This window comes from Pongo pygmaeus, chromosome X (genome assembly GCF_028885625.2).
Source record: "Pongo pygmaeus isolate AG05252 chromosome X, NHGRI_mPonPyg2-v2.0_pri, whole genome shotgun sequence".
Classification (NCBI taxonomy): Eukaryota; Metazoa; Chordata; class Mammalia; order Primates; family Hominidae; genus Pongo; species Pongo pygmaeus.
In genome coordinates, this window is record NC_072396.2 from 159317482 (window position 1) to 159332021 (window position 14540).

General features: G+C 53.6%; 1 protein-coding gene and 1 long non-coding RNA gene across 2 annotated transcripts; one reads left to right on the plus strand and one right to left on the minus strand.

Moving 5' to 3' along the window:
• Positions 1–1005: 1005 nt before the first annotated feature.
• On the minus strand, positions 1006–6385 carry LOC129023944 (uncharacterized). Its single transcript, XR_008496981.1, has 2 exons — positions 6040–6385; positions 1006–1251 (listed from the first exon to the last, which is right to left on the minus strand). It is a non-coding gene; the product is annotated as an uncharacterized LOC129023944 (long non-coding RNA).
• Positions 6386–6393: 8 nt separating this feature from the next.
• Positions 6394–14400, plus strand: ATP6AP1 (ATPase H+ transporting accessory protein 1). The gene is made up of 10 exons (XM_054470870.2): positions 6394–6774; positions 6969–7095; positions 9737–9811; positions 10167–10360; positions 10830–10870; positions 11533–11618; positions 12118–12356; positions 13050–13097; positions 13185–13416; positions 13593–14400. The coding sequence occupies exons 1-10, from the start codon at positions 6599–6601 to the stop codon at positions 13800–13802; spliced, it is 1428 nt and encodes a 475-aa protein (XP_054326845.1). The 5' UTR covers positions 6394–6598; the 3' UTR covers positions 13803–14400.
• The last annotated feature ends 140 nt before the right edge of the window (positions 14401–14540 follow it).

Genomic DNA, 14540 nt, shown 5'->3' on the forward strand with positions numbered 1-14540 from the left:
AGATCACAAGGTCAGGAGATCGAGACCGTCCTGGCTAACACAGTGAAACCCTGTCTCTACTAAAAATACAAAAAAAAAAAAAAAAAAATTAGCCAGGCGTGGTGGCAGACACCTGTAGTCCCAGCTGGAGGCTGAGGCAGGAGAATGGCGTGAACCCAGGAGGTGGAGCTTGCAGTGAGCCGAGATCGTGCCACTGCACTCCAGCCTGGGCAACAGAGCGAGCGAGGCTCCATCTCAAAAAAAAAAAAAAAAAAAAAGATTAAAAATAAAAGAAAGAAAAAGGAATATTTTGACACATGCTATCAAATGGATACTCTCAAAGGATTTTCAAGAAACATTATGTTAACTGCAATAAGCCAGAAACAAAAGGCTGCATATTATATGATTCCATTTATATGATGTACTTACCGGCTTCAGATCCAGAGTCAAAAAGTAGAAGGTTGGTTGCCAGGGCCTGGGAGGATGGGGGAATGGGAAATTGTATAATGGGGACAGAGCTTTAGTTTGGGAAGATGAAAAGAGTTCTGAAGATGGATGGTGGTGATGGCTGTACAACAATGTGAATGTACTTAATGCCACTGAACTGTACAGTTAAAAGTGGTTAAGGCCGGGCGTGGTGGCTCACACCTGTAATCCCAGCACTTTGGGAGGCCAAGGCAGGTGGATCACCTGAGGCCAGGAGTTTGAGACCAGCCTGGACAACATGGTGAAACCCCCATCTCTACAAAAAAAAAAAAAAAAAATTAGCTGGGCATGTTGGTGGGTGCCTGTAATCCCAGCTACTCAGGAGGCTGAGGCGGGAGAATCACTGGAAGCCGGGAAGCAGAGGCTTCGGTGAGCCAAGATTCTGCCATTGCACTCCAGCCTGGACAACAAGAGCGAAATTCCGTATCAAAAAAAAACAAAAAACAAAAAACAGGCATTTCACAGAAAAGGAAACACAAAAGGCAGAGCGTGCACTGTATGGGTTTCCTGTGGCTGCAGTAACAAAGTGCCAGAGACTAGGAAGTTTAAAGCAACAGAAATTTATTCTCTCCCAGTTCTGAAGGCCAGAAGTCTGAAATCAAGGTGGCACCAGGGTGGGTTCCTTCTGGGGCTGTGAGGGAGAGTCAGCTCCAGGCCTCTCTTCTGGCCTCTTCCGGTGGTTCCCAGCAATGCTCCGTGTTCTTTGGCTTGCAGAGGTGTCATTCCAATCTCTGCCTTCAGCTTCATGCGGTGCTCTCCTCCCTGTATCTGTCTCCTTTTCTCTTCCTTTAAAAACACCACGCATTGAACTAGAGGTCACCCTTATCCAGTATAACCTCACCTTAACTTGATTCTGTCTGCAATGACTGTTATGGGGACACTACTCAACCCAGTGCATATACTCTATGACCTAGCAATTCCCCACCTAGTTATATACCTATTGAAATGAACATCTATGTTTAACAAAAGACATATACATTGGCCGGGCGCAGTGGCTCACGCCTGTAATCCAAGCACTCAGGCCGAGGCGGGCAGATCTTGAGGTCAGGAGATGGAGACCATCCTGGCTAACACAGTGAAACTCCGTCTCTACTAAAAATACAAAAAATTAGCCAGGCGTGGGGGTGGGCACCTGTAATCCCAGCTACTCAGGAGGCTGAGGCAGGAGAATGGCGTGAACCTGGGAGGCGGAGCTTGCAGTGAGCCGAGATCGCGCCACTGCACTCCAGCCTGGGCGACAGAGCGAGACTCTGTCTCAAAAAAAAAAAGAAAAAGAAAAAGATAAAGAAAGACGTATACATAATTGTTCACAGCAGCATTAGCCATAACAGCCCAAATGGGAAACCAACCAAATGTCAACAGTTGAAGGACACAATCAATGGTGACATATTTATCCAGTGGAATACTATGCAGTAACATTGTTACATGCAGCCACTTGAATTAATCTGCCAATGTTGAGCAAAGAATCTAGACACAAAATAATACTTCCCTTCAGAGTGGAGGAGAGGACTGAGTGTGGTGACTCACACCTATAATCTCAGCACTTTGGGAGGCCGAGGTGGGTGGGTCACCTGAGGTTAGGAGTTCAAGACCGGCCTGACCAACATGGTGAAATCCCGTCTCTACTAAATACAAAAAATTAGCCGGGCGTGGTGGCACATGCCTGTAATCCCAGCTACTCGGGAGGCTGAGGCAGGAGAATTGCTTGAATCTGAAGGTTGCAGTGAGCCGAGATGGCGCCATTGCACTCCAGCCTGGGCAACAAGAGCCAAACTCTGTCTCCAAAAAAAAAAAAAAAGACTGGAGGAGGGAAAAATATTATACTGAATAATTTCCTTTATTTAAAGCCTCAAAACAGCCAAAACACATCCCATCATTTTTAGGAATGCATGCTTAACTGGTCAAACTATAAAGACCAAAGTGATTAGCATAAGAATCAAGTTCATGGTCACATTGGGAAGTGATAGTAAGGGTATGAGAGGGGCTTTCGGGGCAATGATATTCAAATTCTTGACCTGGGTGATGCCATGGGACTGTCTGCTTTGATAAGCATTACACTGTACATCTTTATTTTGTGTTTGTTTGTTTGTTTTTTGAGACAGAGTTTCGCTCTGTCACCCAGGCTGGAGTACAATGGCACGATCTCTGCTCACTGCAACCTCTGCCTCCTGGGTTCAAGCGACTCTCCTGCCTCAGCCTCCCAAGTAGCTGGGATTACAGGCGCATGCCACCATGCCAGGATAATTATTTTGTATTTTTAATAGAGACGGGGTTTCACCATGTTGGCCAGGATGGTCTGGAACTCCTGCCCTCAGGTGATCTGCCCGCCTTGGCCTCCCAAAGTGCTGGGATTACAGGCGTGAGCCAATGCGCCTGGCCTACTTTTCTTTTTTGGGTTCAGAAGTGCTTTTTTTTTTTTTTTTTTTTTTTTTTTGAGACAGAGTCTTGCTCTATCGCCCAGGCTGGAGTGCAGTGGCACGATCTTGGCTCACTGCAAGCTCTGTCTCCCGGGTTCACGCCATTCTCCTGCCTCAGCCTCCCAAGTAGCTGGGACTACAGGCGCCCGCCACCACACCTGGCTAATTTTTCATATTTTTAGTAGAGACGGGGTTTCACCGTGTTAGCCAGGATGGTCCTGATCTCCTGACCTCATGATCCACCTGCCTCGGCCTCCCAAAGTGCTGGGATTACAGGCGTGAGCCACCGCGCCTGGCCAGAAGTGCTTTTTTAAAAGGTCGAGGGAGTAGGAGGTGCAAGGGCTTGGGGGTTTCAGTCACTCACTTCACGGTGTGGAAAGACCCCCCACAGCGGCCATGATGGTCTCCTGATCCCTGAGTCATAGCTACTTCCAGTTCCAGTCTCCAGCTGGCTACGGACTAGGACTACTCTTAAAGAGAAAGGGGCGATTGAGTACTTGTGAACAATGATGCAGTCTACCACCGTATCCGAGACTTCTTGCATTCTGCACCACGGCAAACAAGGGGAATCACCCAGTGTCCAGCAACAGGGGAATGAGCCTAGCAGCTGCGGTGGGCACATGTGCTGGAACATGAAGCTATGGTACAATGGGTAAGCAAACAGCAACCTCCATCAACTGCTGGTGAACAAACAGGCTGCAGAGGACTACAGGCAGAACGATGCCATCTGGGCCGGGCACGGTGGCTCATGCCATAATCCCAGCACTTTGGGAAGCCAAGGTGGGCAGATCACAAGGTCAGGAGTTTGACACCAGCCTGACCAACATGGTGAATCCCCATCTCTACTAAAAATACAAAAATTAGCCGGGCGTGGTCGTGGGTGCCTGTAGTCCCAGCTACTCGGGAGGCCGAGGCAGGAGAATCGCTTGAACCCAGGGGGTGGATGTTGCACTGAGCTGAGATTGTGCCACTGCACTCCAGCCTGGGTGACAGAGCGAAACTCCATCTCAAAAAAAAAAAAAGAACAATGGCGTGGTGGTGGGTGCCTGTAGTCTCAGCTACTCGGGAGGCTGAGGCAGGAGTATCGCTTGAACCTGGGGGGTGGATGTTGCACTGAGCTGAGATGGTGCCACTGCACTCCAGCCTGGGTGACAGAGCGAAACTCCATCTCAAAAAAAAAAAAAAAAAAAAAAAAGAACAATGCCATCTGGTACCAATGCAGGATAGCAATTGCTTCTCAGGGGACGCAGGAAAATGGGGTTTGGGGGACACAGGTTCCTGCTAAGGAACTGGCAGTGCTCTTCACTAACTGTGAAGTCCGGGGTGGGGGGTTGGTCTGAGGTTCTTTCTATTTATTTATTTATTTTGAGACGGAGTCTTACTCTGTCGCCCAGGGTGGAGTGCAGTGGTGTGATCTTGGCTCACTGCAACCTCCGCCTCCTGGGTTCAAACGATTCTCCTGCCTCAGCCTCCCAAGTAGCTGGGATCACAGGCGCCCGCCACCACACCCGGCTAATTTTTTGTCTTTTTAGTAGAGGCGGTGTTTCACCATGTTGGCCAGGCTGGTCTCAATCGCCTGACCTCGTGATCCACCTGCCTCGGCCTCCCAAAGTGCTGGGATTACAGGCGTGAGCCAAAGCGCCCGGCCTTTTTTTTTTTGTTTGAGATGGAGTTTTGCTCTTGTTGCTCAGGCTGGAGTGCAATGGCACCATCTCGGCTCACTGCAACCTCCGCCTCCCAGGTTCAAGCAATTGTCCTGTCTCAGCCTCCCGAGTAGCTGGGACTACAGGCGCCTGCCACCACGCCCAGCTAATTTTTGTATTTTTAGTAGAGACGGGGTTTTGCCATATTTGCGAGGCTGGTCTCGAACTCTTGACCTCAGGTTATCCGCCCGCCTCAGCCTCCCAGTGTTGAGATTACAGGCGTGAGCCACCAGGCCCGGCCAGGATTTCAATGAACAAAATGCTTTTACCGTAAAGATGAAGTCCCCAGACAGAAGGTGCTCATTGGTGCTGTCAACATTTGGTGATTGGTTGTTTAGATATCACCTCCTGGTGGGAGCAGCTTCATTGGTGCCCCTCTCCTTACATCCCTCCCAGTCCGATGTCTCAACCTTTGGAACATTCATGACCCTGTATCATGACCTGCTGTCCTGCATGTCCTCTAGACTAGACTGTCAACTTCCGGGGCAGAGTCCAGGTGCCTGGCCCATAGCAGGTGCTTCAGGAATCCTCAAGGGCCATCACTCCAGGGACCCCTGGCAATGCAGGGAAGAATAAAAGCAGCCACAGGTGAGTTTCTTCCCTAACGATGGAAGCAAGATTGCCTTCCGCATTCCAGAAGAAGTCTTTGCCTTGAAACTATGTAAGTAACAGAAACATAATACACATGCTTTCCTTTTTAAGTTTGCTGGATTCTCCTGGATACAACGAAGCTCCAGTGAAAACCTCTCTCCTCAGCTAGTTAAGGCCTGGAAATGGCCACTTGGGGGTTTCCCTAAGCACCCGAAACTCAATGAGCCCCCAAGTGACCTCATCTCCCAGTCCCCAACTCAGAGAGACCCAAGAGCTACAATCTTCTTTGACTGTATTGTCAGACCCACTTCCTCTCTCCAGCTCAACTGCCACTATCCTAGTCCTAGTCTGAATCACATGTGACAATCATGACTACAATCTTTTTTTTTTATTTTTTTTTGGGGATGGACTGTCACTCTGTCGCCCAGGATGGAGTGCAGTGGCGCGATCTCGGCTCACTGCAACCTCTGCCTCCTGGGTTCAAGTGATTCTCCTGCCTCAGCCTCCCGTGTAACTGGGATTACAGGCGTGCGCCACCATGCCCAGCTAATTTTTGTATTTTCAGTAGAGATGGGGTTTCACCATGTTGGCCAGGATGGTCTCGATCTCTTGACCTCATGATTCGCCCGCCTCGGGCTCCAAAAGTGCTGGGATTACAGGCGTGAGCCACAGCGCCCGGCCCGTTAGGGTGTCTTTGAAGCCACGCTTCGCTCTGGGTTTTCTCCTTCCTCTTTGATTGCTCCTTGTCCGATCTCTTGTCTGGACCCTTCTCCTCCCGCCCAAGGTAAGTGCTGGGTGTTCCCCTAGATGCTATCCTGAGCCTGCTTCACTCCTTATTCTAAGTGATTACAGTCTCCTCTCACCTGTATCAGGGAGGGTCCATCTGCAGGAAAAAGACACCACTTTTGCAATTTTAAGGAAAAGGATTAAAACAGGGATTGGCCGGGTGCGGCGATGCGCGCCTGTAGTCCCACTTTTCCGGAGGCTGAGGCGGGAGGATCGCTTGAGCCTGGGGACTCGAGACCAGCCTGGGCAACATAGTGAGACCCCGTCTCTAAAGAAAAAAAAAGACAAAAGAAGAGAACAACAACAACAAAAACAAAAATAAAAATAAAAACGGACGGGCGAACGCGTCGGGTGGGTGTAGGGTTCCGTGAAGCCTCCCTGTCTCTCTGGTCTTGTCTTAGTCAGTCTAGCTGGGCCCCATCCCCTTTCCCACTCGGAGCGTGAGAGCCTGGAGACACGTACAGCCAACCAGTGAGAAGGAGTGGCCGCGAGTGGCATGCACTTGGTCCAATTACCTGCGGCCCTGCCGGCCGGCCCGCGCTTGGGCCAATGGAGGTTCGAGGCGGGGCTCGGGCGGGGGCAACGGTCACCTGATCCGCGGCTGTCGAGGCCGCTGAGGCAGTGGAGGCTGAGGCTATGATGGCGGCCACGGCGACGGCTCGAGTGCGGATGGGGCCGCGGTGCGCCCAGGCGCTCTGGCGGATGCCGTGGCTGCCGGTGTTTTTGTCCTTGGCGGCGGCGGTGGTGGCGGCGGCGGCGGCGGCGGCAGTGGCGGAGCAGCAGGTCCCGCTGGTGCTGTGGTCGAGTGACCGGTGAGCGGGCCGGGGTGGGATGCGCTGTGGCGGCTGAGGCGCCCTCGCCCGACTCCGGCGCTGTCCTAGGCGAGGGGTGGTGAGGCCCGGAGGTGGACTGTTCCTTGCTTAGGGGCTCGCAGCGAATCTGCCGGTGACAGAGCTCCAGTCCACATGCGCCCCCGTCTGACAGCACCTCTTCTCTCCCCTGCCAGGGACTTGTGGGCTCCTGCGGCCGACACTCATGAAGGCCACATCACCAGCGACTTGCAGCTCTCTACCTACTTAGATCCCGCCCTGGAGCTGGGTCCCCGGAATGTGCTGCTGTTCCTGCAGGACAAGGTGCGCCCGCCCCAGCCCACTCTCCCCCAGTCATCGGGAGGCAGCCAGGCCCTCTCCCCCCATGACACTGACGCCCATTCCCCAAGGGAAGCTTCAGTGACCTTGTCCCAACTGTAGGGAGGTGTGGGTCGTCTCATGGGAAGTCCTGTAGTAAACGCTTCAGTGAGCATGGCAACAACCTCGGAAATGGCACCAACTTGATTGGAGGAAGCGACGGGTCAGAGGCCAGGTACCTACTGAGTACCAAGCACTTTGGATATCTGACTTAGTCCAATATGGTGTGTGGGGATTATCGTCCCTGTTTGTTTATAGATGAGAAGACTGAGGCTGGAGGTTAAGTGACTTGCCCAAGCTCATACAGCTAATGGGTGGCACAGTTGTAATTCTAGCTGTGATGATCATAATAATGATAATTGGAAAATGATCACCTGTTTAGTGCTTTGTAGGCACTTGCTACACTGACGTCATTATCTTGGTTTCACTGCCAAGGAAAGTAAGGTTTGTCAAGATACAATGTTTCACTACAGTTGATAGATACCACTTTGGTTCCAGCCTGAGTCTGCCAATCCTCCCTCCCAATTGGAGCTCATAACCCGCATGCTGTTTTCCTTCCCATCCGGGATCTTTGCCCCCAAAGCAGGCGTGGAGACCGTGAGATGACTCTAAGATAGCAAGTCTCTGCTAGGCCCTCCCTTGTTGGTGACCTGTATGGCTCATTGATTGCCCTTGTAGTCTCCCTTGGTTGCTGTGTGGGCAGATGGTGGTGGCCTGAAGTCTTTTCAGGAGATGGTAAATAATATAGTCAGATAGGAACTGAGTCCTAGTTCTACCATGTAACCAGCCATTGGAGGCATGAAATAATCTTTGTGAATGACAGTTTCTACATCTGTAAAATGAAGACACCACCTACGTCAGAGGGCTGTGAGGGGGAATTCTTTTTTTTTTTTTGAGATGGAGTCTCGCTCTGTTGCCCAGGCTGGAATGCACTGGTGCAATGTCAGTTCAGCTCACTGCACCCTCCGCCTCCCGGGTTCAAGCAGTTCTCTGCCTCAGCCTCTCGAGTAGCTAGGATTACAGGGCGCCCGCCACTACACCCAGCTAATTTTTGTATTTTTTTGTATTTTTAGTAGAGATGGGGTTTCACCATGTTGGCCAGGCTGGTCTTGAACTCCTGACCTCGTGATCCACCCGCCTCAGCCTCCCAAACTGCTGGGATTACAGGCGTGAGCCACTGTGCCCAGCCTGCAAGGGGGAATTCTTATAATCCACATAAAACATCTAGCCAGGATCCCCCAGTCTTAGGGAATTCACCCATTCATTCATTTGCCCAATATGGAAAGCCTACTATGTGCCAGGTATTGTGAAGTGTTGGGGATATGGCAGTGAGCAGAAGAACCTAAGCCCCCACCCTCAGGAAGCTGACCTTCTTGTGAGGGTGGCCAGTAAATACTAAGTTGGTATAGGATACGGTGTCAGTGTTACAGTCTTTAGGGAAGGAAGCAGGCTAAGGGGACAGAGTGACTGGGATGCTGTTTTAGATAAGGGTGGTCAGGCCAGGCCTCACTGAGGAGGTGATATCTGAGCAGAGATCTTAATGGAGGGAGGGAGCCGTTTGGGGAAGGACATTCCTGGAACAGCAAATGCGAGGGTCCTGGGCGAGGTGTGCTCTTGGCCAGCTCAAGGAAGAGCTGGTGTGGCTGGAGCACAGTGAGTGAGAGAAAGGGACAGGAGATGTAGGAGATGGTTTTCAGGTGGCGATGAAGTAGGACCTTGTAGGCCAGGAGGGGAAGGTCAGTTGCAGTTCTAAATGTATAAGAAAGCCTTGGGTAATGTGGAGCAGGGAGTGGTGTGATTTCTCAGTTAAAGAAAGCCCACAGGACCCACCAGCAGTTCCTGGGCTTTCCGACTGAGAGCCCAGGTGGCCAAACAGCAGCAAGGTCCTGCCCACAAGGGAGGGGAGGCTGGGCGAGTGTGTATACCAAACAGGTTAGGGAAGCTGATTAAAATCTCCTCAGGGCCTAACTGGGAAGGGCAAGAGGAAGCTGGGGATTGGAGTGGAGGGTAGGAGCAAAAGGACAAAGGACATCTGTAGGTTGTAGAGGAAAAGGGATGGGGTCAGGGCCACTGTGGTCCTAAGAGCTCAAAAGACTTCAATGCTTCCTCCAGCGTGTTCTGAGATCCTCACTCTCTCCCCTTCCGCCAAAAGCAGGTGGGGTGAGGGTCCTGTCCAGACTGGACATAGCCGACTCTCCTTTTCTCTGGCTGGGAGGCCTGCCTCAAATGCTGTTGGCTGCCCCACCCCCTCCCCGCAGCTTCCCTGTTCCCTCCCCAGTTCCTCTTGTCTGTAGGGCGGGCAAGGCAGCTGACTCCTACTCCTGAGTTACCACAAGTCAGCTGCCTGCAGATCTCCCCACCCCATGACTGCCTTTCATGTCTTCTCACCCTGCCCTGAGAGTGCTGGAGGGAAGAGGTGAGTCTCCCACCCCACCCGCACCAACACACAGTTCGCTCCACCATACTGAACCTGACTGTCAGTGAGACTTTGCTGGCCTTGAGAATGCATGGGGAAGGTGGCTGTCCCCTGCCTTGGCCCCCATTCCTTGCCAAACCTCCTCAGATGTCTCCCCTATTTCCCTATTAGCTGAGCATTGAGGATTTCACAGCATATGGCGGTGTGTTTGGAAACAAGCAGGACAGCGCCTTTTCTAACCTAGAGGTAAGAGTCCTCTCCCAGCCAGGGGCCATGGGGGACATTCTGTGCTTCTCCCAGCATAAGAACTGTACTCTTACCTCATATCAGGGTTACTTGGGTCTGAGTCTCTTCTGGGTCAACCACCCCCCAAAAAACAACAACAACAAAAGCCACCTCATACTCTTAGGGGAGCAGAGACGCTGGCTTTGGGGTAGAAAGGCCTGGGGCCTGAATGTCAGGGGCTGGGGTGTAGGCCATTTTCTTGGTGAGCCTTTATGGGTATGGCTTGCCAGAGGAGAGCTGCCAGAGAGGTGTGGGGGGCTGGCCCAGGCCCACTGGCCCCTGGCTAACTCACCTTTTGCCTCTCCCCTGTCCCCAGAATGCCCTGGACCTGGCCCCTTCCTCACTGGTGCTTCCTGCCGTCGACTGGTATGCAGTCAGCACTCTGACCACTTACCTGCAGGAGAAGCTCGGGGCCAGCCCCTTGCATGTGGACCTGGCCACCCTGCGGGAGCTGAAGCTCAACGCCAGCCTCCCCGCTCTGCTGCTCATTCGCCTGCCCTACACAGCCAGGTACTGCCTACATGGCCCAGCCACCAGCCTCGGGGCCCAGAGAGCAGCAAGGCCCTGAGCTATGGCATGTGGTGGCACCGTTTGGCTAAAGATGCCAGTACTCCCCACCCCCTCACAGCCCTTCCAGAAGGTGCCCTGTGTGGCCAGAAGAGGAGGGGAGGGCCTCTTCTGTGACTCAGGAGTTGGTGCCTACCACTGAGTTGGGCCTCCAGAGATGAGGCAGATGTGAGTCCTGTGGGTGGGGAGCCTTCTCACCTAGCCAGGCCCTTGTCACAGAGCAGGTAGCCAGGACTTGAGTGTGACTGAGAAGCCTCGGGGTGGGATGGGCTTCCAGGAGGGGGCACTGAGGTAAGAGTGTGCAGGCTTGGTGCGTGGGGCTAGTGGGGAGGAGAAGCTGGGGTCGGGGAAGGGTAGTGGGCAGTGCAGGTCTAGGCCACCTGAGGACTCTGGCGCTGTTTGTCTTCCATAGCTCTGGTCTGATGGCACCCAGGGAAGTCCTCACAGGCAACGGTGAGTAGAATCAGGAAGGATGCACGTCCTCATCTAGCCCTTGGGTGGGGACCACAGAGAGAGCTGGCCTGCAGTTCCTCGGCCTCATCACTCCCAGGGTGGCCCGCCTGCTTCTCGGGGCAGCTGGCAGTGGAGCAGGGAAATGCTGGCTCCCAGGACCAGCCAGGGACCACCTGGCAGAAGACCCTGTCCAGCCAGACCCCACTTGGCAGAGGGGGGGACCCTCTGTGCTGGAGGCTGTGGAGCCAGTTTCTGTGCAGGCAGCGTGAATCCTAGAGTTATGGGTTTAATAAGACTGCAGACATTTGGAAAAACAATTCTGGGGACTTATCTATTTGCAATAAAGGACAGTCACTCCCCATGGAAAGGCAGTCGTGAACCTTTCATGGGTGGATGTGGAGTTTTCTGTATTGATATGTATTTTCTTGTGTCACATAGGTGGGGTTTGGCATTAGGGAATCGATGACTGAAGCCACAGTTGTCTCTGGGGGAGGCTGGGAATGGGAGTGGGATGAGAAATAGCTGCTCCTTAGGATCCTCAGTGGAAAGTAAAAACACCACTTTCAGATGTTCTAGAAGGTTTCTAAAGCAGACAGTGGGGAGTGTTTCTTTACGCAGGGTGCCTGGTGACCTGAGTCTCTACTCTCCTTGTTGACCCTCAGATGAGGTCATCGGGCAGGTCCTGAGCACACTCAAGTCCGAAGATGTCCCATACACAGCGGCCCTCACAGCGGTCCGCCCTTCCAGGGTATGTGCCCTTCCAGCAGGGGCTCTGGGGCGTGCAGGGAGAGGCAGTGTGGTGAGTCTGCTTGGAGGTGGGGAGTGTATGCCACAGGCAGGCTGCTCAGGAGGCCCAGCATAGGGGAAGCATCAGGCACAGAACCCCTGTGGTATGACTATTTGGAGTGGCTTGTCCCTGGGCTGACTCTGGGGGGAGGGCTAGGATGAGCACTCAAGTCCTGCCTCCCCATTCCAGGGGCAGCTTTCCATCTCGTCCTGTGAGGCTTGTGGGTGGCAGACTTGGACACTAAGTCTAAATGACCCTAAGTTTGAGGAACTAGGAATGTCATCAGGGTTTAGGGGGCATCAGGGAAGGCTTCCTGGAGGAAAGGCCTCCTCTGGCTCGTGGGACTTTGAGATAGTGGACAGGGTGTCCTGTTGGGAGAGGAAGCAGGGCACGACAGTTGGGTTGGAGCGTGACACTCTCCCAGGGCTGCTGAAAGAAGGCTGGTTGGGTGTTTCTGCAGGTGGCCCGTGATGTAGCCGTGGTGGCTGGAGGGCAAGGTCGCCAGCTGCTACAAAAACAGCCAGTATCACCTGTGATCCATCCTCCTGTGAGTTACAATGACACCGCTCCCCGGATCCTGTTCTGGGCCCAAAACTTCTCTGTGGCGTACAAGGACCAGTGGGAGGACCTGACTCCCCTCACCTTTGGGGTGCAGGAGCTCAACCTGACTGGCTCCTTCTGGAATGACTCCTTTGCCAGGCAAGGGCACTAGGCTGGGGAGGACTGTGCCACCACAGGTGACCTTCCCACCACTGTGGGTCGCAGGTGGGGCAGGGAGCCAGGGTCAGGTCTGTGTGTTGGGGTGGGGATGGCCATGGTCTGGTTGGGGTCTCGGCAGCGTGAGGATGTAGGAGGTGTCATAGCATGGGGTGCTGTTGGAAGAGGAGTTGCCCAGACTTCTGCCTCCCCATGCTTGCGAGTCTTTGGTTGGGACCTTGGTTAACACCTCAAGGTTACCTGGGAACCTGTCACCTCCCCCTTGAGCAAAACCTCTGGGACTTTGTGTGGGCAAATACCAGGCCAGCTACCTGAGCCATTTATGGGGCAACCATGCCCTTCTGTTTGCTCTCGCCCCCAAAGCCCAGCCCAGGCACCTTACTTAGTGACCCTAAGAGGGAGTAAAAGGAGGGGCAGTGAGCTCAGGGGAACCAGAGGAAGGACCCCCATGCTGGTGGCAACGGGGACCTGGGTCCTGGCTTTCAGCTCTGTTCTGGGATTGCAATGTGACTGGATCCTCAGTTTTCCTATCTGTCAAGTGGGGGCACTGCTTCTTCAGGTGGCTGCAAGGACCCAAGGCAGCTTAGGCAGGAGCAGAGCTGAGGAACTTGTTCCTCTAAGATGCCAAAGGCCCTCCCAGAGCCTCACAGTGCGCCTCTTTCTCTGGCCCCACAGGCTCTCACTGACCTATGAACGACTCTTTGGTACCACAGTGACATTCAAGTGAGTCCTGGGGGTGGTTGAGGTATGGGTGGGCTGGTGTGGCCTCAGCCTCCCCAGCTCACCTGACATCCCTGCCACCTTCCCCAGGTTCATTCTGGCCAACCGCCTCTACCCAGTGTCTGCCCGGCACTGGTTTACCATGGAGCGCCTCGAAGTCCACAGCAATGGCTCCGTCGCCTACTTCAATGCTTCCCAGGTCACAGGGCCCAGCATCTACTCCTTCCACTGCGAGTATGTCAGCAGCCTGAGCAAGAAGGGCAGTCTCCTCGTGGCCCGCACGCAGCCCTCCTCCTGGCAGATGATGCTTCAGGACTTCCAGGTATGGAGCAGGGGTGGCCCAGGTGCAGGTGGGGGAGCCCAGGCTAGTGGCTGAGAGACAAAGAGAGGCTTGGGCTTGGGCATGTAGTTGAGAGTCCTGTCCCTGCGCTGACCCTGTCCCAGTTCTTGCTGGGCCTCCAAACGGTCCTTTCTGACCCGTGTCTGTGTGTCTGCCAGATCCAGGCTTTCAACGTAATGGGGGAGCAGTTCTCCTACGCCAGCGACTGTGCCAGCTTCTTCTCCCCCGGCATCTGGATGGGGCTGCTCACCTCCCTGTTCATGCTCTTCATCTTCACCTACGGCCTGCACATGATCCTCAGCCTCAAGACCATGGATCGCTTTGATGACCACAAGGGCCCCACTATTTCTTTGACCCAGATTGTGTGACCCTGTGCCAGTAGGGGGTTGAGGGTCCCACCCTGCAGCACACTGGACTGAAGAGCTTCCCTCTTCCTACCGCAGCATGAACCCCAAGCTCCCCTCAGCCCATCTTGCTCCCTCTTCAGCCCGCTGAGGAGCTTTCTTGGGCTGCCCCCATCTCTCCCAACAAGGTGTACATATTCTGTGTAGATGCTAGACCAACCAGCTTCCCAGGCTTCGTCGCTGTGAGGCGTAAGGGACACGAATTCTAGGGTCTCCTTTCTCCTTATTTACTCTTGTGTCTACATCATCCCTGGCTGTGGATAGTGCTTTTGTGTAGCAAATGCTCCCTCCTTAAGGTTATAGGGCTCCCTGAGTTTGGGGGTGTGGAAGTACTACTTAACTGTCTGTCCTGCTTGGCTGTCGTTATCGTTTTCTGGTGATGTGCTAACAATAAGCAGTACACTGGGGTTTATTTCTGTGGCCTGAGAAGGAAGGGACCTCCACGACAGGTGGGCTGGGTGCGATCGCCGGCTGTCTGGCATGTTCCCACCGGGAGTGCCTGGCAGGAGCATGGGGTGTTCGGTTGTTTCCTTCCTAATAAAATAAACGCGGATCGCCATGCGTTGGGCCTCTTGTCGCTCATTTCTGCGCTGGGCTTTAGGCGCGTGCTCGCCGGAGGGATGCGGGAGGATGGAGCCCGGCGAGGGGGAGGCGAAGAGGCATCCGCGGAGACCGGGAGGGGCTTTAGCAAGCTGGGCCCTA